General features: G+C 49.1%; 1 protein-coding gene and 1 long non-coding RNA gene across 2 annotated transcripts in view; one reads left to right on the top strand and one right to left on the bottom strand.

The window, feature by feature from the left end:
- ACOXL (acyl-CoA oxidase like) overlaps positions 1 to 25,709 on the top strand; it is a 312,998-nt gene that overhangs the window by 224,673 nt on the left and 62,616 nt on the right. The window contains exon 16 of the mRNA XM_047854457.1: positions 9,327 to 9,414. Within this exon, the coding sequence (XP_047710413.1) occupies positions 9,327 to 9,414 (88 nt within the window). The remainder of the gene's footprint in view (positions 1 to 9,326; positions 9,415 to 25,709) is intronic.
- On the bottom strand, positions 12,544 to 22,952 carry LOC125162405 (uncharacterized). Its single transcript, XR_007151029.1, has 3 exons — positions 22,825 to 22,952; positions 16,662 to 16,724; positions 12,544 to 12,878 (listed from the first exon to the last, which is right to left on the bottom strand). It is a non-coding gene; the product is annotated as an uncharacterized LOC125162405 (long non-coding RNA).

The raw sequence follows: 25,709 nt of genomic DNA, 5'->3' as shown, positions 1-25,709 counted from the left end.
GGACAGTCACTTATTAACTTATAATTTCGTGTGATCTGTCACGCTTCCTTCCCTGCTCACCAGCACCTCAGACTGTTGGAATAGGCTGTTTTGTTGTTTGTCAATTTCCAGTGCTAATTCACCTCTTTCTCCCAAGCTTTTCAAATCTCTCTCCATACCAAACCACAGAAGCTCACACAGAGGTTATCTCGACATTCTGGAAAGTGTGCTGTTTCAGAATCCCTAAAAGGTTAGCCAAAAATATAAGTGTCTTAGTGACAGTGAAATAAAAAAGTTTTGCTGGAGCTTTAGATATATATTGAAATAAACAATTAGGAAGAATAAGAGAAGACGTGTAAACGTTTTTATTTTTACCGGATAGTTCCTTGTTTGAAAGATGTTGCTCCCCAGTGGCCTAGTACACCAGTCACTCTGCAAGTCTGGGGCTGCAGAGATGACCGAGGTACGATGGCTGTCCTCCATGAACTCAGCCTGGGAGGGGTGGTGGCAGTAATGTAGGTCAAAGCGAAGTGCAGTGAGAGGGGTCTGGAACAAAGGAAGGGCCACGCCATTCTGTGGGTGAGGGTGGCCCACAGAATGGAATGTCCCCGAACTGAGTCCTGCCTGGTAAGCAGCAGAATGTGCCATTTCACACCATCCCCGGGCAGAGGTGGGCAGGACCTTCCGGGCATGGCATGGGATGTGAATGAGCAACTCGCATGTTCAGGCTGAGCATCAAGCCAGTCCACATCCCAGGTGCTGGGCTAGAGAAGCTAGCAAGAGAGTGACTGTGGCGGCCCGTAGACCCTCACTGCCGTGAGCCTTGTGTACCCTGCTTGCAGGCCTGAGAACCTTCTACCCTTCCTGCAGGTGATGGGACTGTGGCCTGAGCACAGTGGTGTCAGGAAGATGATTCTGGAGTCAGCACTGTCAGGATGACCCCTTCAAAAGCCGCAGTAACCATCATCCCAGAAGAGTTCAGATACAGCCTGAGTATGGGGTGGTGGCAGTGAGTTTGAAGGGTAGTCAGTGACACTGGGAAAGTTTGATGGGAGAGAAGGTGAAAGCTGGAGTAAGGGGTGATCCGAGGGCTCCAGCGTGTGCACCGGGAGGAGGGATGCCATTACTAGAGAAGGAAGCATGGAGCCCTAAGGAGTTCCAAACTGCAGCGGGCTCCATGTGCTCCAAATCCCCCAGGGGATTTGGGCTTTCTGTGTGCTGTACCCCCTGCCTTTCACTCCCAGCCCCAAGAATGCCTCTTCCAGCTGTCTCATGGGCCACGCACCAGCAGAGCTGCTGCAGAGATTCAGGAAACAAAAATCTTGGGGCCTAATTCCTCTCACATATTAAATGTACATTGTTCTGCCTTATGTCAGGTTTAAGCAGTCACCAAGGGCAGTCAGATTCCATAACGTAGTCTTCAGCTAAACGTGAAGAGTGTATTATTGAAACAAGACCTTTCTAGCTGATCGTACTCCAAATACAAGCTTCGGTGCCTGTAAAATCTATTTAAGGCCTCCTGACTTCCCCCTTCTATTCCTCCATCCACCAGAACTATTAGAAGGAACTTTTAAAATGAGGAAGTGGTTACAAAAGGGAGAAGGTATCAAACATTTATCTATTTACGTATCTGTTATTGGAAATTATCAAGATCAATTTCAGGAGCATAGAGTTCAAATGTATGTTAAATGACCAAAGAGAGTGTATCATCCAACAATCTTTTTGTATTCTGAAAGGCTAAGTAATGAAAAGCAGACTCTTAATTTGACACAAAAAGGAAAAAGGAGGAGAAATTAGGAAGTAATATATTCAATTATAGGAGCCCTTTGCCAAGACCCTATTGATTTCATGTTCTGACAATTTCAGTTAAGCCTTAGCGGGGAAGAAATTTAGAAACAGGTCAGATCAAACACGTGTGGCCCCCCACGCCTGGAACTCTTGTGTGTGTGACAAAAATAGTGAGGGCTTCACTAGGAATGGGCTCTAACTTTGGGGTCTGTTCCTATTGCCAGGTCTAAGATTAGAGCTTGGAGGACAATGCAGGTGCGAGAAGGGGCCACAGAGAAGACCCCAGAAAATCCGACAGACACCATAACTGCTATGCACGGAAAGGCTGGCCAGGAGCCTCATGTCCTGTTTCTGCAGAGATCCGTCTCTACTGAATTCCCTCTTGCTGTTTTTCTGCCCTCTGAATGCAGTTTCTTTTCCTCTCCCTCCCCACATGTCCATGTCTGCTCTGACCATCCATCTGTGTGAAGGAGCACCTTGATGCGGTCATTGGCCCTGACCACCATGCTGGGTGCTGGGCTGGTCACGGTCCTGCCCTGGTCAGAGCAGCGCTCACACTGCAGCGTGGCAAGGGCTTCCATGGATGGATGTGCCGCTTGGTGGGGACCCAGACCACTCGCAGGAGGGGGAGCTGTTGGGAGGCTTCCTGAACCAGGAGGAGACAGTCATCAGGCGAAGGCAGAGGGGTGTTGGGGAGAACTGTACCTACAAATATCTGAAGCGAGGGAGGGAACGTGTCCTGGGACTGGACATAGTTCAAGGTAGACAGGAGCCATGGGGTGTGTGTGCATGTGCATATGTGTGTTACACATGCATGTGTATCTTTCAGTGCATGTTTATTGAGAACCTGCCCCCAGCACCACGAGGGAAGGAGAGCAGGCCGTCTGTAGGGGAAGCCCCTGTGTGAACAGCGAGGACCATATGGGGTGATGTCTTTGCTAAGATAGCTGTGCTGAACAAGCTCTGTTGGGGACTGGCAACGAGGAGGTCCAGCAGGAGTTCCTCTGGAAGATAGGCTCTTTGGAGCCAGATACATCCGTGTTCCAGCGGGTGATCTAGGGACCACTACTGGACTTTTCAGGGACTTACTGTATAATCAGAATGTTTTTCTTCTTACAGAGCCAAGCACTGCAGGGCACATGGATGTGCCCAGGAAGTCTTAGCTCTTGGACCCCTTCATACTATCATGCCATTCATCATTCTAATGTTGGGTTTCTCTAGGGAAACATGTGAACCCCAGCCTTGCACCCCAGGGGCTTATCTTACTAAACAAGGACTGTCCCACCCACCCTCTGCAATGCTGCCACCTGCCACCTTCTGAGGGCGGGGGAGATTCTGGTGCAGTAGAGCCTGGTGCAGAACTGGGACCAGCAAGGTCTGGGGGTGGGGGTGGCAGACAGAGGGCCCTGGGTTTAAACACTGACCCAGGCTCTGAGACCAGACACAAGCCCCACAACTGGCCCTGCCTTCAGGGTCCCAAAGCCAGGACGCAGCCCTCTCTGGGGCATTCTGGGCATATTTACTTTTCCTTCTCATAGGACACAAGCTGGAACAGTAGATATAAAGGTGTCCTGATGTGACCTCTCTCCCAGGATGTAGTAAGATGTTGAGTCATATGTGTTTATCTGTCTGTCCTGGAATTGCAGCTCAGGTTCAGAGGACAAAGGTGCAAAGAATCTTATATTCCCAGTTCAGAAAGCCACCAGTGCGCTGACTCAGACGCACCTACTTTCTGTGAGACACTAGTAGAGAACTGACCAACACCGGGTCATTAATGCAGGAAGAGGCTGGGGGGCTTTTGGAGAAGATAGGATTCGGGAAGGGAGGCTGTCGTGGGGATGGGGGGGGGGTCCCTTCCTAAAGTCAATCAGAAGAAACCAAGTAAAACGGGGGAAAAGGTCTAAAGAGAAAAGGGGGAATAATTTGGTGTCCAAACACATAAGAAAGGTGCAAAAGAGGAAGCAGTGGAATTAGCCCAGGAAAAAAGAACAGTACGAGGCAGGGCAGGGGGCACTGAAAAACACGAGGGAAAAGAATGAAAGGGCAGAAAAAACTAGAAAAACAAAACCCCTAGAAAATCGGGAAAATACAGAGCAGCACAAAAATACAGAAAAATTAAAAATACAGAAGAATGAAAAAGCGATGGAGTAGGGCTCAAAAAGAAAAAGAACTCATTGAGAGAGAGGGGCAACTATAGAAAGGTTTTTAAGGGGCACCTGGGTGGCTGAGTCAGTTAAGCGTCCGACTTTGGCTGAGGTCATGATCTTGAGGTCTGTGGGTTCGAACCCCACATCGGGCTCTGTGCTGACAGCTCAGAGCCTGGAGCCTGCTTCCCATTCTGTGTCTCCCTCTCTCTCTGCCCCTCCCCTGCTCATGCTCTGTCTCTCTCCTGCTCTCTCAAAAATAAATAAATATTAAAAAGATTTATAGGGGCACCTGGGTGGCTCAGTTGGTTAAGCATCCAGCTTCGGCTCAGGTCATGATCTCACAGCTTGTGGGTTCGAGCCCCACATTGGGCTCTGTGCTGATGGCTCAGAGCTTGGAGCCTGCTTCAGATTCTTTGTCTCCCTCTGTCTCTGCCCTTCCCCCACTCATGCTCTGTCTCTATCTCAAAAATAAATAAACATTTAAAAAATTTTAATTAAAAAATTATTTAAAAAAAGGTTTTTAAAAAGGAAAACATAAAAAATATGAGAAGGCAGAAAAAATATGTAAAGACCCTCCTCCCTGAGCCCCTGCCCCACTCCTGAAAGACAAGACAGAAAGTCAGGAGGAGTGGCGGGAAGGTGGAGATGTGAACCGAGCTGGTGAAGGAAGGGAGTGGCCCTTCCTGGCCCGGCCAGTAGCTCTGTGAGGATGCCCCTGAAGAGACAAAGCGGACTTTGGAGGGAGCGTGGCCCTGCCAGCACCTTGATTTTGACTTCTAGTCTCTAGAACTGTGAGAGTATACATTTCTGTTGTGTTATGTCACCAGGATTGTGGTAATGTGCTACAGCAACCTTAAAATAACTCCTTAGTGTGATTTTACCTGTTCTTTTAAAAAAAATTTTTTTTTTACGTTTATTCATTTTTGAGACAGAGAGAGACAGAGCATGAACGGGGGAGGGTCAGAGAGAGAGGGAGACACAGAATCTGAAACAGGCTCCAGGCTCTGAGCTGTCAGCACAGAGCCCGATGCGGGGCTCGAACTCATGGATTGTGAGATCATGACCTGAGCCGAAGTCGGACGCCCAACCGACTGAGCCACCCAGGCGCCCCTGATTTTACCTGTTCTTATGCTCACAAGATAGGTAAGTTCCAAGCAGAGATATGGGAGGTGGACAAAGGAAAAAAGGCCCATGCTAGATCAGGCTGTATTTTAAAAAATTTTTTTTAATTTTTTTTAACCTTTATTTATTATTGGGAGACAGAGAGAGAGACAAAACATGAGCATGGGAGGGGCAGAGAGGGGAGGAGACACAGAATCCGAAGCAAGCTCCAGGCTCTGAGCTGCCAGCACAGAGCCCAACACGGGGCTCGAACTCACAAAGCACGAGATCATGATCTGAGCCGAAGTCAGACAGACGCTCAACCACCTGAGCCACCCAGGTGCCCCCCTGAAATGCCGTTTACTTCTCACGCACGCGTATTGCATGTGCTTCGTAAAATGTGTCTGTGAGTATTTCATATTTTTGATGCCATTGCAATGGTGTTTTTACTTCAAGTACCAATTGTTTCTTGCTGGAATATGGAAAATCAGTTGGTTTCTTTTTCCCCCAAATCTTGTGATTTTGCTTAATTTGAGGATTCATTTTAGTAGCTTTATTACACACTCCTTAGGGTTTTTTACACAGAAAATCACGTCTTTTTGGACGAAGACAGTTTTCCTTATTCCTCTCCAATCTCTCCACCTTTCATTTCTGTTTCTTGCCTTATTATCCTGGCTGGAATCTGTAGTACAAGGTCAAATACAAGTAACGACAGACATCCTCATCTTCTCACCAATCAGGTGAAAGCACTCAGTCTCTACTATTAAGTGTGATGTCAGCTGAGGCGTTTTGGTAGGTCCTTTGTAAGGAGATAGATATTTTCATCTGGCAATATTGCTGCCCAAAGCTACTTGGGGTTTTTCTAGAAAAGAAGAAGGGGGAATGGATATGGGCATCCATCAAAAGGGAGGCCAGCAGGGGTTTCTTTATGAGTTCAGCCCTGTCTTAACTGTGTGATGATTTATTAGGAAGTAAGCATTTATTTCCATTAGAGGCTTTAAGTGTGGAATATGGTTCACATTAAACACGACCACGGACCATGTGCGACAATGCATCTTTATAAACTGTCTTTGGGAGGGACAGGTGTTGCCAGGAAACCAGCTCCCCATTAGTCCATTGGGAGGCAGTGTGGCCTGCGGTTAGAAACAATCGCTCAGAAGCCTGGCTGCCCAGTCCGAATCCGGCCCTGCCACCTCGGGCACATTCTTCAACCTACGTCGGTTTTCCACCTGCAAAATGAAGGTATCAAAGGATATCAGTAATACTTACCGCCGGGGCTTCTGAAGACTCATAAGCAAATGCAGTTAAGAGCTGAAAACAGCGTCTGTCGTCTGGTGCGTCTTAGGAAGGACTTAGTTTGTGTGGGGCTCAGTTACACACAAGTTTTCAGTAGCGGGTGTACTGCTTGAACTAAAGAACAACCATCCATTTAAAAAAAAAAATCCACTCTCCAGAAGTGTCCTACTAAGGCTTTATAAGGAGAAAGGGTTAGATACTCGATCTCTGTTGTTTTGTCTGTTGTCGGTGCAATAAATACATTTTAAAATCCTCTGCATTGCATAGGCAGTTACCAGCTGGGCTATAGCTGTGGGCGGTGACACTCCGGAGTTCACCCTGAGTCTACACTTAAAGGCTGAACCAGACTCTGACCTTCTGATCTGCTTGTTTTGACCGCTCGACAGTGCACACTGTTCCTGGGCTGCCCCACCTGGACGTGTGGACCACCGTGCAGCCCCGATTGGCTTCAGCCTATTATTTTTTGCCAATAAACTCCAATTCGAGGGGACGGAGACTTCTCAGTCAGTCACTTTTCTGGGCTCGTGCCTTCCTATCAACATGCTCCAAGTCCTAGGTATCATCCTTCAGTGGGGGGTAAGTCATGCCAGCCTTCCTGTCTGGAGAGGGCTGCAAGGGGACACTTGCCAGCAGAGATGAGGTTACCCTGGACCTGCTCAAGTGGGTCCTGCTGCAGGACTGTGATGTCAACATCTAAGGAAAAGCACTTAGGAGCAGGCTGGCAGGCCATCAAGGGACCTTTCCCCTTAACTTGAACCTTTTTTTTTTTTTTTTTTTTTGCCTTATACTTTTTTTTTTTTTTTTAACGTTTATTTATTTTTGAGACAGAGAGAGACAGAGCATGAACAGGGGAGGGGCAGAGAGAGAGGGAGGCACAGAATCTGAAACAGGCTCCAGGCTCTGTCTGACCTGTCAGCACAGAGCCTGACGCAGGGCTCGAACTCACGGACCGCGAGATCATGACCTGAGCCAAAGTCGGCCGCTTAACCGACTGAGCCACCCAGGCGCCCCATTTTTTTTTTTTAATTTTTTTAATGTTTCCTTTATTTTTGACAGAGAGAGAGAGAGAGAGAGACAGAGCATGAGCGGGGGAGGGGCAGAGAGAGAGGGAGGCACAGAATCCGAAGCAGGCTCCAGGCTCTGAGCTGTCAGCACAGAGCCCGACGCGGGGCTCGAACTTCACAGACCGCGAGATCATGACCTGAGCCGAAGCCGGACGCCCAAGCGACTGAGCCACCCAGGTGCCCCTGCCTTACACTTTTTGAGGGGTGCAGTCACAGCAAGTTTTGTAAAGGCCCCTCTGCGGCATTTTCTCCTCTGAAGTCCCTTCTTCATGCAGGGTCTACGTTGTCTAGCCAATCGTCTGTTTCTGGTTTTCTCTAGATCAGGCCAGTGAAAGACTTAACTATACACGCTGAGTTTTTTTTAAAGTTTAAAAGTGCCCTCCGTTCTGTTTGGACACATCTATCTGCACAATATTTTATCCTTCGTCTCTCCTTATACGGTGGTGGGGGGCAGCCGACGCGTGTGTAGAAGAGCCTGTGCACCAGGCCCCAGCATGGAGTTTCAGGTGTCTTCCTCCGCAGTGTGACGGGTGGAGTTTGGGGACGGGAGCGTCTGGCCAGCTCTTGTGCTCACTGTTGCCACAGGTGCTCCAGAGCCTGTTCCCTGAGAGTTCCATTTTCTACTGTGCTTTTTCAGCTGCAGTTTTGACATCAGCACAGACAGATACTGATTCCGGGAGCAAGACAGACGTTATCCTCTCCCTGGATTATCCTAAGACACCCCAGTTAGGTGGGGACTTCAAGGCACATGTGACATGGCCCTCCAAACTCTGCCTGCTTCCCCAGGTGATCACGCTAAATTATACATGGGAAGAGGCTTTCTGCAGTGCTGTTTTTCCACTGGAGGACAAAGCGCTCTGTTACAGGAGGGCTTTGACAAAGCGAGGCCTCCAGGCCCCGCAGGAACCGCGGAGCTGCAGGCGCAGGTTACCTTCCAACCACAGGGCTCAGCGTGTGAGTTTAAAACAAATGGGAAACAGATGCACAGAGTCTGACTTTCTATTTGAGGGTTATTTCTTTGAGCAAAGACAAGCGCTAAACATTTAAATATCAAACTGGTAGGTTTTCGAAACAAAAAAAAGGCAAGAAGAAACAGAGAAAAGTCAGAAGTGACAAATTTAACACTCTTCTCTGGTCAGATAAGAATCTGCCCTTAGCGCCACCTAAATGACGATAACTGCCAGCTTCGTGATTCGGCATCTTTCTCTTTGTGTCTTGTCTTCCTTCTTATTCCAGTTAGATTTCCTCCCTTCCCGCCAACTAAACAAACAAACAAACAAAAGCGAAAACCAAAGCAAAACAACTCTTTCCGTAGGCGTGATCGAAGGAGCGTCTCACACAGAGCAGATGTGCAAACGTGCAAACGTTATCCGTCAGATGGAGGGATGACGTGGAGGTGCTGTGAGTGAGGTTTCCACACTCCTGTTACCTCCTCACGCACATCAGACGCGAAACGCCAGTCCTGGAGCTGTGACAGGCTTTCGAGAAACAACCTGAAAACAAATGGAAGTATACCAGCCTGCCACGGAAGGAAGGAGGGAGGAAAGACAGGTTGGCTTTGCTGCAGATTAGATTGAAGTTGTTAGTTCTGATATTTGAAATGCTTCGGGCAGTGAGCGACCCAGTTGGCACCGTGTCACTTTATCTGTGTCTGCGCTCTCCGCTTCGGATTGTTTCCTGCACGCCTGTTACACCTCGAGAATTGGCGGCTGGTAGGGGCCGTGTTTGGTGTAAGCGAGGACTTACTATAAACACGTAAACTGGACTCGCAGTACGTTTATGGCATTTCTTCATCTAACAAATAGCCTTTGTGGGTGGCAGAGGCCAGCCTGGCAACATACCCAGGCTTAAGGTTGAACGAAAAACGTGCAAAGTGGCCATCTGCCTTGCTTCTGAGTTTGATCCTCTGAGAAGATCGCCGGTGGTTATTTTTACTCTGTCAACGTGACAGGTGACGAGCAAGAAGGAGGACTTGTTCAGTGCCTGGAACTCGTGTCTTCGTCATGTTGCCTCCCTGTCTCTGGCGCGCATTCGCAGAGGCCAGTTGGCTCTTGTTGAGTGTTTGTGATTGAGTGACTCGGGGTGCAAGTTAGGTGGGAATGAGGCTGCAGAAGAGGGACAGTCCCCACACCAGCCTGAGCCCTGGTGTTGAATTCAGGGCCCCAAAATAACTCCCAACCTACCAGGAGCACTGACCGCACAACATGCATCCAGAACCCAACACTAAACTCCAAGAACGGTGCACCTGACACCACCTGACAGTTGCCAATAACGCTCGATCGGTTGGAGGCAGCTGGCGAACGGCGGCCCCTCAGCAGTGGCCCTGTGCCCAACGGGATCTGCCATTCCCACAGAAACAAGCCGGAGGGCACCCACGCGGATGAAGCGAGGGTATTTTTTTTAATAGGATCACTGCCTGGAGGATTTCAAATACCACAACCAACTACTTAAACCTAATCCTCAAATTAGCAAGAAACTGGTTCAGCCTTTTAAAGCTGTGGTTCCCAACCAGAGGCGATCGTGCCCTCCCCGGAACGTTTTAGTGACATTTGGAGACGTTCTTTGTTGTCGTAACTGAGCAGGGGTTGCTAGTGGGTGGAGGCCTGGGGCACCGCTAAACATCTCTCCGTGCGTGACAGCACCCGCAACAAGGAATCATCCTGCCTAGATGTCAGTCGTGCGGAGAGTGAGAACCCACGAGTGTTCATCTCGACCTCCACAGACACAATCAAGTAAGATAAAACGAAATCTTGGGAACGGTGGAAGATCCATCAAGACATGGCAAATTGTTCTGTCTTTAAATTTTTTTAATGTTTATTTTTGAGAGAGAGAGAGAGAGAGAAAAGGGAGGGGCAGGGAGAGAGGAAGACACAGAATTCAAAGTAGGCTCCAGGCTCTGAACTGTGAGCTCGAACTCATGAGCTGTGAGATCATGACCTGAGCCAAAGTCGGTCACTTAACCGACTGAGCCACCCAGGCACCCCAAGATATGGCAAATTATTCTTGAAAGTGTTGTGTAAGGTCCAGAATCATTCGTGTATTCATCATCACGCTGCTACTCCATGGGGGGAAAGCCTTAAAAGAAGAAGGCTCTCTCTGTGCTTGTTGGCCGTGTAGGGTTTTCCCTCACACCAGGCTCACCGCTGGCCCTAGGAAGGCGGGGTCAGGTCTGGTCACCCCCACAACTCTGGGACCTGGCTCCCAGTACTCGTGTGTCATGGCCTCTGTGAAGAGGCAAGCCAGCACCCCAGGAATGCCTGCCTCCTACCCAACCTCATCGCCCAGCCACCATCCTCCCTCCCCACCCAGGCAGTGACCACATTCTGTAATAGCCACAGCCTCGTTAGCACCCGGATTTGGATTGGCTTCCACCTTCTCCCCGGGGCCGGAAAGGAGGTGCCAGCGTGGGACTTAGAGGGACAGAGGAAGGGCAAAAGGCTCCCAAAGGTCATTAAGGCACAGGACTGAGCTCCCTCATTTACAGATCCAGAAATTTTAATTTGTCCGCACGCCCCCACTGTATAAGGCTCAGGGGCACTGACTCACCGTAATCAAACTCAAAGGTGACAGGTATATAGGCCAGAATGCCAGTTTATCCGTCACAAATGAAAACCCAACTGCTGACTCATCTGTACACGCTCTGCCCTGTGGGGAAATCTCCATGGGGAATTCAGTTCGCGTCAGAATGTTGCAGAAGGCTGGACTGTCTGAATGGCTCTTGGAGGAGCATGTGAGCGTCCACGCTGGCCGGCCTGCCACAGAGGCTGGACCCTGGAGGCCGTGGGCTGTCTGCTGCCTGGACTGTCTTGTTTAGCTCAGCACCAGCTTCACTCCCCAAGAAATGCATGCAAACCACCCCTCTTCTGTTGGTGGGCTATTTTTTCAGATTTGTTGATCCAGCTGAAACTTGATAGGAGATAAAGGAGCACACTACCGACACGCGGGTCAGCACTACTGAAGGCACCTGCAGCCCAGGTCTTGTCATCCCTTCTGTGTAGATGTTTAGAGCTCCACTCCCAGGGGTGCCGGGCCTGTGGCTTCGGCACCTGGTCTCCTCCCTCTGCTCCTCTGCGTACTGACCACAGATATTACCCATTCCAGGACATGAGCAGATGAAACTTTTTTTTTTTTTTTTTTGAGAGAGAGAGAGAGAGCAGGGAAGGGGCAGAGAGAGAATAAGAGAGGTAGAATCCCAAGCAGTGTCCTCGAGGTCAGAGTGGGGCTCAAACCGTGAGATTATGACCTGAGCCGATCAAGAGCTAGACGTTTAACGGACTGAGCCACCCAGGTGCCCCCAGGTGAAATACTTCTAAACATAAACATTAAGAGATGGGATTAAATACGAAAGGGGGCATCAAAGTATCCCTGAACTCATGCCTTTGCCTTGGAAACACTGACCATTACGCCTTGAACCACTCGTCTCCCCTGTCGAGAGCCTAATAAAGTTTAGTGTGAGGGTTGAGAACTTGGGCTCCAGAGTCAGGTTAACTGAATGCAGAGGCTTTATTTGCCTCTACATGCTGTGTGACTGTGAGTGGTTTAATCAACCTCTCTGAGCTTTAGTCTCATCTTCATTTACAAAATGGAGATAATGTGCTATTTACCTCATGAGGCTGTTGAGAAGATACTTGAAAGCGCTTACCTTAGATATGATCCATCATTAGGGTTCAATAAAAAATTGTTACAGGGGCGCCTGGGTGGCGCAGTCGGTTAAGCGTCCGACTTCAGCCAGGTCACGATCTCGCGGTCCGTGAGTTCGAGCCCCGCGTCGGGCTCTGGGCTGATGGCTCAGAGCCTGGAGCCTGTTTCCGATTCTGTGTCTCCCTCTCTCTCTGCCCCTCCCCCGTTCATGCTCTGTCTCTCTCTGTCCCCAAAAAAATAAATAAACGTTGAAAAAAAAAAAATTAAAAAAAAAAATTGTTACTACTGTTAATTACTACTCTACAAAAAAACCTTAGTTCCTATTACCAAAGTGGAACATTTAGATGCTTGTTTCTTAAGAGTAAAAATAAGAGAAAGAGAAAGCAAGTTAGCTTCCAGTGTATGAAGTCTTAACACCGGCAGGAAACGTCGAGGATTTAATGTCGCCACAGCGCAAAAGAACTCCACATTGATTCTCAACCGTTTATTGGTTAATAACCACAGTAGCAAAAGTGATTGTTTTTACGAAATTGGCCCCCTGCAATGTCAGAGGAGGACCATTTGGCTGTATAAAGGAACAGAAGCAAAATAATGAGAATTTGTTCAATGGCAGCATCTGGAAATCCCAGGAACGTTTTGAGATAGAGAAAGCCATCCGTAAGGAGGAGGCCGGTACAGATACAGAATAGGTTCTAACAGTAGGAATGCACTCGGCGCGCACCGTGCAGGAACAATTTAGTCAGCATATCATTGCATTCAAATAGCATGCCGCGCCTCCGGCAGAGGTCCCGCGGGGATGGGGGACGAAGTAGAGGGAGCCCATCTGTCTTCGGTGACCGGACCCAGATGTTGCCTTTGGAGACTTTCGAAGAAAGAGCACAGAGGAGGGAAGGAAAGGATCAGTCCACGAAAGCACAGACCTTAACGTCACCCCAGATGAAAATGAACTCAGAATCTAGCCATTTTTATTAGGAACAAATGGAAAAAAAAAAAGCCTTCTGGCATCAGTATCCGTTGTCACCCGAAGACTCAGGAAAACCATGTTTGAAACAAGAACGTTAAGCAGTCTCTAGTGGTTTCTGAAGTGGGATGTAACCATTACAATGATAAATTGTTATTTTTCTATGATACACATTTTTACCTTGCCCTGGAAAGAGCAGTTCTGAAACATGGTGCTGTCTGAACCCCTAAGGGTGTACCAATTCCTAAGCAGAAAAGAGAAACTAAGCACTCTTATTACATAAATGACATCCGACGTTCTCCAGCTCCATGCAGAGTTGTCTTTTGGTCTTTCCCTTCTCGAAGCTTGTAAGGTGTTCTCATTATGCCACCGAAGTCCCTTTTCTGGTTCTTAATAAAGTAACTAATAATTTAGAAGGTTCACATTAAGAGCACATTGTAATTGTGATTGGAAGGTATAAATAGTGTGGCTGTCTGGCTATCAGAAGATTAATTTCAGACTCCTCTCAGGGATGATTTGTTTCCAAACAAGACTTATTTCTTAACAAAAATGTGATCATATGTGTTCTTAAAGCATGTATTTCTGTATTTTATCCGCGAGTGCTTGTTCCAGTATTCTTCATGGGATCAGCATTTATTTGCCCCTGTTGTTAATAAGGCTATTTAAACAAACTACATTCACCTTGATTTCTTATTAGTCTTGCCATCCATCTTCTAAGGAACTATGGGAATATACTTACCACCTCATTGAATGTGTATTTCATTATTCGAGCTCAGAAAAATAAAATGCCATAACTAGGGAACCCGGGTGGCTCAGTCAGTTGAGTGTCTGACCCTTGATTTCAGCTCAGGTCCTTATCTCAGGGTTGTGGGATCGAGCCCTGCGTTGAGCTTCATGCTGAGCCTGCTTAAGAGTCTCTCTTTCTTCTTTGAATACAGGTTTCTTCAGTGTTTTGCTGTTGTTGCTGGAGATAGAGGTTTGGCAGGTGGGGAAGGAGGGTAGATACCACAGGCATTGTGTTGGCTGGGACAATCTGCATGCCTTCCTTTCTCATGGGGACCCTCTGCTGGATGGGACTATCTTTAGAGCAGTCCAGCCTGCCCTGACAGGTGGTCTGGGGTTGCAGGGAGGAGCTCTGGGGACTCCTGCCCCTGATACTGACCTTTCTCTTTGTCTAGCACCCATTAAATATGTGGGTGGTAGAAGCAGACAAGGGGTCTAGGGAGCCAAGAATGGGCAGGTGCAATTTACAGCAGCCATCTTGGAGGCCCTAACGCTGGGGAAGAGAAGGGCTTTTCCGGCTCTGTTCCCTCTATCCCGGTCACGTGACTGAACCTCAGACACATTTGTTCCTGAGAGCAAAAGGTGCAGCTGGGAGTTGAGGGTCCCCATTTCAGAGCGCGTGATGCCTGGGAGAGCCCACGCGACTGTCCTAGTCCTCTGCGGGAGTCGCCGGGTCCCTGAAGCCTGAAGTCTGGGACAGCGGAGGGGGGCCATCTGGAATGCCAGGAGGTGGCAAGAAACAGGGAGAAAAGGAAGTGAGAACTCACTTACCCTGTGCTTGCACAAGATTCCCTCAAGAGGCAGATGAAAGCAGGGGCTCCTGCTGAGGGAGGCACCCGGGAAAATGGAGACGGTTTTAAGGAGGAGCATGGGGGCATTTGGGTCTAACGTAAATGGTGGCTATCACAAAAAGAAAAGAAGAGGAAATTTGACTGAACTTGAAGCATTATAGCATGCAAACCCTTGGTGGAGCGTGCAACATTGCCTCATGAGCAAATGGACACAGGAAGAGAAAGTTCTATAATGCAGACCGCCCAACATCATACCCCATCCCTAACCCTTCCCCTCCTGGGAAAGTGGGTGGGGCAGAGCGTGGCTCCCAGACGTCCGCGAAAAGACTCGTCTCCGGCATCATGAAAGTTATTGCTCCTGTCATCATCACAAAGCCGGGGTTTCTCCCCTGGAGCCTCACCTTTTCCCCGTGGCCGCATAGATAAACTTGCAGTTTGGGTCAGCCCAACCCAAAGACTCCCAAGTACTGTTCACTCAAGAAATGCTTGGGGCGCCTGGGTGGCTCAGTCGGCTGAGCGACCGACTTCGGCTCAGGCCATGTTCTCACGGTTTGTGGGTTCGAGCCCCGCGTCAGGCTCTGTGCTGACAGCTCAGAGCCTGGAGCCTGCTTCGGATTCTGAGTCTCCGTCTCTCTCTGCCTCTCTCTCACTCTCTCTCTCAAAAATAAATAAACATTAAAAAAAAAAAGAAAGAAAGAAATGCTGCCAGTCACACTGGCCTCGCTAGAGGTCTGAGCCCCTGAGGACCCTGATCACCCCAAACCTGGGAGCGTGTTCTCAGGAAAGCTGTCTTGGGAGACCTCTGCTAACTCACTCGTCTTTGAAGGAGGTGACAATGTATGAGATCATCTTATGACAAACGACCTGAGGACTCTGTTGCGCTGGGAAGAAGAGGACAGATGGAAACAGCAGAGTCTAACTCCTGAGTGATACCTGTTCTGTGGAGGAGACTGTTAAGAACAGAGTTCAGCTACTTGACCCAGATGCTAATAAAGCGTCACTATCCCTGGAGCCCCGGTAACGATCACAGCGGCCTCCACCTGTTGAGGGTTTCCCCGATGCCAGAGTCATGTCATTTCTTTGGTCTCTACGACAAGCTCACAAAGCCCACTGAGGAAACTGAGGCTCAGTGGAGGGCCAGTTGCCTGGGATCCCATGCAAATGAGCTTTGGAGTTGGGGGCTTCAACCCCGGACTGGCTAACCCCAACGCTTTGCTCAGAAAAGCTTTCTAGGCATCAGATTTTGAGGGAGACTCTCCCGCCACCAACCCCCCCCCCCCCCCAAGGGCTTTCCTTCCTACAGAGAAACACCAGAGGATGGGAGTCACAGCCTCCTTGAACTTCTGGAGATTTTCCTTTGTATATTCTAAAGTTGGCCTGTACTGCTTTTCACTACTCTCACTGGGTTTGTCTCTGAATAGCGCGTCTTCTATTTTCTATCTCACAGGCTTTCTGTGAGAATTAAACGAAAATCACGCAAGGAAGCAGGAGGGCCCTGTAATCATGGCGGCAGCTAACACGGAGGGAGGGCTCAGCGTATCAGGCCCCGTGCAAAATGTTATGAATGGGGGCGCCTGGGTGGCGCAGTCGGTTAAGCGTCCGACTTCAGCCAGGTCACGATCTCGCGGTCCGGGAGTTCGAGCCCCGCATCGGGCTCTGGGCTGATGGCTCAGAGCCTGGAGCCTGTTTCCGATTCTGTGTCTCCCTCTCTCTCTGCCCCTCCCCCGTTCATGCTCTGTCTCTCTCTGTCCCAAAAATAAATAAACGTTGAAAAAAAAAATTAAAAAAAAAAAAAATGTTATGAATGAAGCGTTCATTAATGCCCCGCCAAGACAGCGAGGAAGGGCCCACTGTCTACCCAATTTCCATCTGAGGAAGCTAAGCACAGAGAGGTTAAGTAAATTACCCGGTGTCACACAGCAGGAGGATTCAAATCCCAGCCAACTGCTACCATCTGCCCTCTGGGGGGCCCATATGCTCTGGGTGGGGCTGAATTTGGTCGCTCAGCATTGCTAAAGAGGCACCAAAAATAAGCCCTCCCCACCTTTGAAACGTGGGTTTTTATTTTCCTCTCTCTTTCCCCATTGTAAGCTCGAAAGAGGTACCTTACATTTGTGCTGCAAAGATCTGATCCGCAGTCCATGCCGACTTCATAACTTCTGGCGTCTAAGTCCTTTCGAAATAAGATTAATCAGTAACCAAGCTGGCAGGTGAAAGCAACACAAAAGTAAAAAAGAAACAGTTTTTACTGCTGAACTCTGTACTGTGAGTTTTCCACTAGGAATATGATTGAGAATGATACCTTCTAAACTGAATAAAAGTAGGAGCATAGGAACTCTTATAGCAATTCTAGGTGTGATTTTATATTTAAAAAATATCCCGTATCCCATATTCTGCAGAGAAACATATTTGCAATAAACACAAATTAAGTTTAGATTTTAAAGGACAACATGTCCTAATCTCACAAAACATTTAGCAAATAACCTTTGAGTTCACATGAGCCACCCACACAAAAACCAAAATGAACTCAGAAAAAAACATAGAAAAAGCAACTGTCTGTTGACAACCAGATTTTCTTTCAGCTCTGAGTTTTTTTGGGTTTTTTTTTTTTTTTTTTTTTTTTTTTTTTTGTCTATAAATAATCTGTATGTTTCAAATGTGACCAAATTTTTTTAAGGTGCCTCCTGGCATGTTCTCACTTCAGTGTGTTTTGAAAACAAGAAAAAACTGTGCAAACCGTAGGAACTACTGGGTTTTTGGAAGGGGGAGCTTTAATACACACGCTTTTCAGATACCAAAAGTGTCACAACGAAACATTAAGATGATGTATCCTTCCTACAGTGCATCTGTTTTTCTTTTATGAAATCTGGAGTTTGATAAATCACCAGAGATAAAAACATCATTTTTAACCTCTCGTAGATCCCAAATGTCAGGAGGAAAAATAGTGCTGTGTGTCCTCTTCATGAATTTGCCTCTCTCTTTGCTTGAGAGTTACGGGATTTTATTTGCAGAGAAAACATAATGCTCTATTAACTTGAAAATGATGGCGTTTACTCAGAAATGTGAGAACCAAAGAGGAAAAAAAGGAGCGTTCAATCCTCTGAGATATAATCAAGTAACAAGTTTTACTATATACTTAAAGTGGCCTAGAATGTTGGATGCAGAAGTGATCACTAGATAACTAACAGCGAGGTTTTCATTAGTATATTTACCTTCCTTTACTGACACGTAGGACCCCTGACTTGCTATATCGAAGTGGATGTTGAAAACTCAATAGGGAGAGTTTGTTTAACATCAGGGTAAGTAGGGATGGAGGAAGCTATTTCTTGTAATTTTTTTCTACTGAAAAATGACTCAGAAATTCTCTCTTAATTGGAAGCCTGGAAAATAAAGGAATTCCCACAGATTTTTATAACTATAGGTGAGAAGTATTCTGTGCCCGAGAATGTAACAAAATCTCCTCTGGTACAGGTGGCACCTAATCTCTTATTGCTGTGATCCGCAGGGTCCAAGTGCATGAACCAGAAAGTAAGCTCGTCACGAAAGCACAACAGGGCCGAAAAAAATGGCTTTTCACAATGGTAGAAATAGCTCTTTCTTCATATGTGATGCAGTGAACACTAGGGTTCCTTGTCTTGTGCCCATTTCATAGTTCATCATTCCTGAGAAGTTTAAGACAACTTAAATTGTATGCAAACCCATTCTAGGCTATGGACAAGTGGTTGAGTTTTTCTGACAAGTGCTATAAAAAGCTTTTGTCAACGGTCGATTCTGATCTATGCACCAGAGGTGCCTCAAGTCCCAGCTGTGCAGGACCAGTGATGGCTGTGAACACTTGACTTCAGTTTGCTTTGGTCTTTCCTGCAAGGAACATGAGGACAGTGCTGGTCCTAAGGAACGGCATTGAGCTATTTCCTTGGATCATGGGACAAAATGGCGGGATGTTCCGTAGAAGCTAAAGCTTTCAAGCATTTAAAATCTGGCCCTGCCCCACCTGAGTCCAGCATCTATGCAGTTATCCTTCAGAAACAATGCGGATGTAGATCACTCTTCCTTCAGTCCCTTATGCACCCATCCTCAGCCAACAAGCATGTGGTGAAGGCCTACTGTGTGCCAGGAACTGTGTTGAGTTCTGAGGATGAAAGATCCATTAAGGAATGGCCCCCGCTCTCAAGGAGCATTAGGCAGAGCTGGGATGACAGTTTCTATAGAACAGAGGCTCTGGGAGAACCGGGGAGAGACTTAAGTCAGCCCCGGTGTAGTGGGGTCCACATGGCTCCCCACTGAAGCACCAGGCAAGGCAGTCAGCATTTAAGACCTTGCTTTTTGTAAGGTTTACCTACATTGCAGAAGTGGAAAGGGCATTATAAGCAGGAGGAAGAGTAGAATGGGAGGCGTGAAATTCATGGATGATTTGGGAAAACACTTGTGGTTTGGTGTGTCAGGGCACACGTAGGGGGCAAGAGTCAGAATCCCCCAGGACCTTTGCAGGCCTATTCCGGGAACTTTCACTGTCACCCTGCACAGTCAGCGGAGGTCTGGGAAAGATCTGAAACAGGGGAAGGCATGAGCAGATGGGGCCGTAGGAGGTGAAGTGTGACCAGGGGAGGCCAGGCCAGACTGCCCAACACGCAGCTGTGAGGGTACAAACTGAGAAGCCATGGTGGCCGGACTTGGAGAGGGGGGCATTCTGGAGACGTTCTGGGGAAGGAATCTGTGGGACCTTGAGAGCGATGGGAAGTGAAGGGTGAGGTGGGAGGAAGCACCGAGGGTGATATGAGAAGGGCTGGGCTGGTTCTGGCTCCAAGGTGGAGCAGACACGACCAAAGCCAGCCTGGACGTGTGCAGCTTTGGGGGAACCAGAGGCCTGTGGGTGAGACGCCATGACAGGGAATGGCAGAGAGACCCGAGAGCCATAGAGATACCCAAGTCCCGAGCATAGCATTACGTTAAACGAGAGGTGAACCCCTCAAAATGGAACATCGGGGCTGATGCTGCCCCCTAGGCAATTGCTCACGGCCATCACGGCCATTATCTTCCTGATTTAAATGATATATATATCTGGAGTCCACAGCTCTTGGTTTTCCAAAATTGGTCAACTCCTGTTCCCTTCATGGATCAGTGTATGGGGGATGTGACCTCCGGCTGAGGGTCAACTGTTGGAGTTGTCTTTACAACAAGGGATCTGCTGGGGGGCAGGGCAGTCCCATGGGGACGGCGGTCTACTGGGGAGTAGATATGGCAGTGGCCACCACTGATGGCTACCTCAGGAAGCACTTGTTGGCCATGATGAGCTGGGGGGCCACACTGAGTAAGCGAGAGAGTACCCCATCCATCTGACGGTGGGCAGCCTCCCCACACATGGGAAGACTGCATGTTCCAGAGAGAGGAGTCCAGAAGAGCTGTGCCCTCGTCTCTTGTTGAGTGAATGGCCACGTTTGCCCCAGGCTGAAAGGACTCTATCCGGGGAATCAGTGACAAGTGTGCTTGCTCCCTCTTGTGACCGTGTACCTGACCTGAGCCAGAGACACAGCTGGCTCTCCTTTGAAACCAGCTCCACAGGAAAGAGCCCTGAGAAGGAAGATCAGATCGGCATGGTGTCACAGGCATGGAGAGAGCAGAACCACTTTCCTCCCAAGGTCCAGACACTGCAGACAGGGTTTGACCCCCCCACACACACACACAGAGCCCCTGCTCCCCACGGGGACTCTCCACCTCTAGAACTTGGCAGCCAGTTATCCACATCTCACTCCCATGGCTCAGACTAGGGTCAAGGATTCCAAGATGGCAGTGAGAAGCCGCTGCTGTTCCCACCCAGGGCCCGGCCAAACTGATGTGTTGCCTGCTACAGAAGTGCAGTCTGCCCCTCCACACTTCCCCTCTGTGAGCACTGTTCCTGTAGATTTCAGAGGAGTGGTGGCAGCGGGGGTGGCGCGGAATTCCTTGGCAGTTTATTTGCTTCCAAAGTTTTCGGGACCTCCTGTTTGCAAGACTTTGGGCTAGGATGACATATGACCCTTGTCAGTATAGTAGAGGAATAAGATGTGAATGCACGTGCCCTGGTACATGGGGAGCGTGACGAGCCCATGAGAGGTCCAGGGAGTTTGCAGACATCACGGGACTCTGAGATGCCTTCCAGAAGTTCCCTCGGTACTGGGTCTTAAAGTATGAATAGGATCCCGGAGTTGGAAGTGTGGCAGTGCATTCCGGGAGGAGGGTGCAGTGTGGACAGAGGTGAAGGTGACAAAATGAAGTCCTCGTTCAGGGAATGGCAAGGCGCCTGTTCTACCAGAAGGGAAGTGTTCAGGGGAGAGACCAGGAAACAGGTTGAATATTGGAAGAGTGGGCTGAACGCTGCATTAAAGAGCTGGGCCTTTTCTAGGGAGACAGTAGGAGGATCAACTCCCTGTTGATCCTAAAAACAAAAGTAGAGTTCTTTCTGCAAAGATGAAGCCCTTTTGTTTCTCTGTCTCTCTCTTTAAACATTTCCCTGTGGTGTTGTGATGAATAGGTGGGCGGGGGACTTCAGAGGCCCAGGAGTGACAGTTCTACAAGAACTGAGTACAGGCTTTCAGACCCAGGTGAGATGAGAGGGCTGGGGGACAGCCACCAGCATGCTACCTTGTGCCATAGAGTAAGTGGAGGACCCCTAAGCTGGCCGGGAACCTCAGGTGTGGGTCCCAAGCGTGCGTGACCCTCAAGGCTCCCGAGGAGAGGCAGGCCAGAGCTGGGGATATGGGACCCGCTGCCCCCGATGCCAGGGAGGACACTGAGCCGTCAGGCCAGAGCTGGGGATATGGGACCCGCTGCCCCCAGTACCAGAGCACAGTGTCCAGCCCCCAGGGTACTCAGCTGTCACACTCTCCCAGGTGGAACCTTCTGTTTAGGGGCACGTGTCAGCCTCTATATTTCTTCTGCCTCTAGGAGGAGGCTGGTTTCCTTATCTTCATTGTAGGTATGTGAGGTGAAAGCCTCCTTCTCCTGCCAGACTGGAGACACAGCTGGGACAGCTGTCCTCTCTCCAGAGATAGATGGACGGGCCTGGTTTTGAAGAGGTTTGGGTGAGCCTGTATTTTAGCATCATTCTCTAGCACAACAAGCGTTCCCTTCTGCGTGTGGGGCCCAAGGGAAGCGTATAAAACAGGCTGGCGAAGTGTTGAAGAAAATCTACCCTGTCCTGCTGCCTGAACAAATGTAGCTTCACTCATCTGGAAAAGCCAGGCTCCAATTTACAATTCTCAGACTCCGGGAAGTTTTGTGAACTCAGCAGCATGGGGAGAAGCATCCGCCCTGCAGATCCCTAGCTGTCCACATCCCCGGAACCACCCCACACCGTGTGAATCCTCCAGTCTAGACACACAGGGTTTGTCTACACCCCTGCCAACACCTGCCCCTTGGGCACCCCATGAGTCTGGGGGTACGCACACCAGATGGAGTACATTCCCAGGGAAGAGACTCAAGCTATAAACCCAGGACCCTGGGAAGTGGGGTGCGGACCCCTAAGCAGGTAACCCCCCCCCCATTGCCATACAGGGAAGGCTACAGCCACAGGAATGGCAGAGCAAGGCTCTCTAAAGCTTGGCACCTGGGGAAGGACCCCAGTTCTCCAGGGCCCTGTCACGGGGATTGAGAGAGAAGCTGAAAGAACGTTCTGAGAGCAATACAGCCCCTATGTCATCTGTCGAGGTCACTTGTGCCTGCTAACGTAGTGATAGTTCCCCAATCTTACGGCCATATTTCAGAAGGAAACAAGTTCAATGCTATTGTGCATTTGGTTTGTCTTGCTTTCCCCCCTTATTTGCATTCGCATGTCATAGTGAAAGACATTCTAGGTACAACCATTTCCTTGTCTCAGGGATCTCCCATGTTGCAGAGCCCTGTCTACCTTTCAAAAATGGCTGCAGGGGCAAGGCTGTCGGACCTCACCTCCCAGCCCATGACAGCACACAGTCAGAAGGGGAGACTTAATGTAGTCCAAGCTGGCCTGTAAGTTTGTTCTCCCCAACTACCATTTTAGTTCAGCTGGGTCATTTTTTTTTCCTAGGCTCCCCCACCGCAACCCCGCACCTCAAAGCTACTTTTTACCTCAAAATCTGTTGTTCTCCCTCTATTGTCAGGCCCATCTTTTCTGTCGCACCGAGTGGAAGGGTTGAACCGAGGGACCCTGACTGTATTCAGACAGGTGGAAGCATTTGCATCCCCTGCTGAGATGAACTGCACTGGGACACTTCAGAGCCATTAAAACAATCGACGTGGAATCAAGAAAGTCTCACCCAGCGTCTCTGAAGGTGACTGGCGCCTCTGCCACGAGCCCTGTGTTTCGTCGCACCGCCTTCTTCTCATTAGGCAGGCAGCCCCTTGAATCAGCAGCAGGGGTAGAGGAACGGAGATACCACAAATGCTTTCATTTTTAGGGTGGTTTTTTTTTCTCTCTCTCATTTAAAGGCTGGGGAGGGAAGCGAGAGGGGAATGAAATGTCAACCTTGTGGCGATGTTTCTCAGTGGGTTAGGCAGCCCAGGCAGGCCCGGTGGCCGTGCAGACGTGGTGGAGAGCGGCTGGCAGTGTGCCCACCCTCCCTCTTCTTCTGGGGTTGGGCAGAAGTCGGAGTTGGGGGAGGTGAGCCGTGAGCACATGTCACGCTGACATCGAAGGCGAGGAGAAAACAACCTGGGACTCGGTCCGCTCTGCCGCTGTTGGTGCCCAGTTTTCAAGGTTGGCATTGGTCGCTTGTATAGACAGGGTGAGAGGGGCAGGCCTCATGAACCTGAGCCAGCCAGTTAAGGGGAAACTGCATCTATGGCGTCCTGTGTTCCCACAGGGCACTTCGGTCCACAAAACGGGGCATGTTTTTGTGGGTGACGTTGGACATGTTAGACAACGACAGGCATAGAACAGAGCTCAGGAAAAGACCCGAGGCTGCCTATGGAGTGCACGGTCTCACTCCTCGGACGAGGCAGTGTGTGCACCCATAAGCCAAAAAAACTATTTAAAGAGAAGAATCCAGTGTGTAATGTGTCCACCAAAGTATCAAGTGGAGAAGAAATAAGCGTGGTGAGGAAAGCGGAAGCTTCTCAAAGGTGCAGGGTCGGGGGCCCAGGCCATGCTGGGCACTGTGCCTTGGCCTACAGCCCTTCTTCCTAACACCACATCCACTGGGCAGGCACCAGTCTCCGCAGGTGACTGTGAGGAAACTAAGGCTCAGGGAGAGCATGTGGCTTGACCAGGGACACGCAGCTGGGAGTGGTGGTGAAGACCACCAGTGACGTCTGTCTGACTCGGCCTTGACCGGTTGGGCCCAGGAAAGGGGTGGGGTTTGAGCAGACGGGAAGAAGACGGAATGTCTGAGGACCCAGCCGAGGATTAATGATAGTGAGGAGCTGGCAGAGGGGGGTCTGCACCAGGGAAGAGGGGCTGAGATGCAGAGGGGAGGCAGTGTATGCAGAGCAATGGCCGTGCTAGTTTTCCTGTGGTGGCGGCAGTGGGCACGGCGACCGGAGAGGGGGACCAGGCATCAAGGCTGGGGAACAAGTCAGAAGTGTTGTACAGGAGTCAAAGTGGCACCTGTGTCGTGGGAAAGGGGTGCCTCAGGGAGACACTGTGCAAGAAGGGTCAGCAGGCTCAGCGACAGGAAGGAAGAATCAGAGATCTGGCTGGGGCATGACGGTGACAAAGAAATGGGAAACTTCCGGGAAGGGTTAGCTAGGCATGGAAGTCAACTGGTTTGGATTGTATGTTCAGGGTTCAAAGGAACAGCTACACCTGGCTGGGTGCCACATCTTGTGAACACCGAAAAGTGTCGCAGTGGAGTCCAGCCATAGGCAGCTGGAGGTATGGCTCTGGGGGTCATCACAGAGGAGGGGAGGTGAGGGTGAGAATCTAGGAGCCCCCCAAGGAAGCAAGTAACAAACATTCAGGTTCCCATGGCCTGTGCTCAGAAGATTCCAAGTCACAGCATAAACTTTTACCAAATGAAAGTGCTACCTCCAAAAAGATTATCTGAAGAAAACCTAGCCAGGACCACCTGGGTGGCTCAGTCAGTTAAGTGTCCGACTTTGGCTCATGTCATGATCTCATGGCTTGTGAGTTTGAGCCCCACATCAGGCTCTGTGCTGATGGCTCAGAGCCTGGAGCCTGTTGTGGATTCTGTGTGTGTGTGTGTGTGTGTGTGTGTGTGTGTGTGTGTGTGTCTGCCCCTCCCCTGCTCATGCTCTGTCTCTCTCTGTCTCTCAAAAATAAATAAATATTACAAAAAATTTAAAGAAAACCTAGCCCCTGAATTTGTAGATTATTCTTTACTCATCCTCGGACAATAGAGGTCAATGTCACCGCAAAAGTCCAAAACAGAGCTTGGTGTCTTTTAGGGGCTGGTGTGTTCTACATGGCTGAGAGCAAACCACAATCATATGAACGCATAGGTCGGGCTCTTATCTCATGCTGAGTTTCTGTTGAGCCCCTTTCGTGGGGAAAGTATCGTATTAATTCTTAACTCTCTTAAAAATTTTTTTAATTGTTTAAAATAATTTAAGATTCAATGTAATTAATTTGAGCTTTAGCCGGGGGGGGGGGGGGGGGGGGCAGGCCTTAGCCAGCTTTAGCCATGACTGGATGGGCATATACATATAAAGTGGACAACACCGATCGATCCTTCTGTTGGTTCTGAGCGCATTTTGTCTGGATAAGGGCAAAATTTTAGACTTGGGAAAAATGAAGAGGACAAGATACAAGTGATAACGGTTAAAACCATAGAGTAATTTAGTCATAGATGAAAACTCTCTAAAGATTTATATTTTTTTAGGTAACGTTGAACACAACAAAAAATTACCCAGACAGTGCTTTCCTGATGAAAATTCATTCTTGATGATCCAATTCTCTTCAAAATATCTGCATTTGTAAACATGACATCCGGACATCCTTGGGGTCAGACTAGTGGAACCAGACTCTTCCTCAGTCATGAAGCTGGGTGTATCTCTGCCCACTCCAGTGGGCTCTGTGCAGGTTGGGCGGGACCCCAGAGGTGGTCAGTGGCTTTGAATGGGCAGGGCTGCAAACTTCCAGTAGAAGAACTTTGCTCTGCTCAAAGGCAAATGGTAGGACTGTGCCCAGCAGACAGTGGTGAACGGTTATGGCAGGAAGAGAGCGGACACAGCTTTGAGTCTA

Source organism: Prionailurus viverrinus, chromosome A3, assembly GCF_022837055.1.
Source record: "Prionailurus viverrinus isolate Anna chromosome A3, UM_Priviv_1.0, whole genome shotgun sequence".
In the NCBI taxonomy this organism is placed as follows: domain Eukaryota; kingdom Metazoa; phylum Chordata; class Mammalia; order Carnivora; family Felidae; genus Prionailurus; species Prionailurus viverrinus.
The sequence above is the reverse complement of the archived record's forward strand: the minus strand, read 5'-3'. Positions and strand labels throughout refer to the sequence as shown.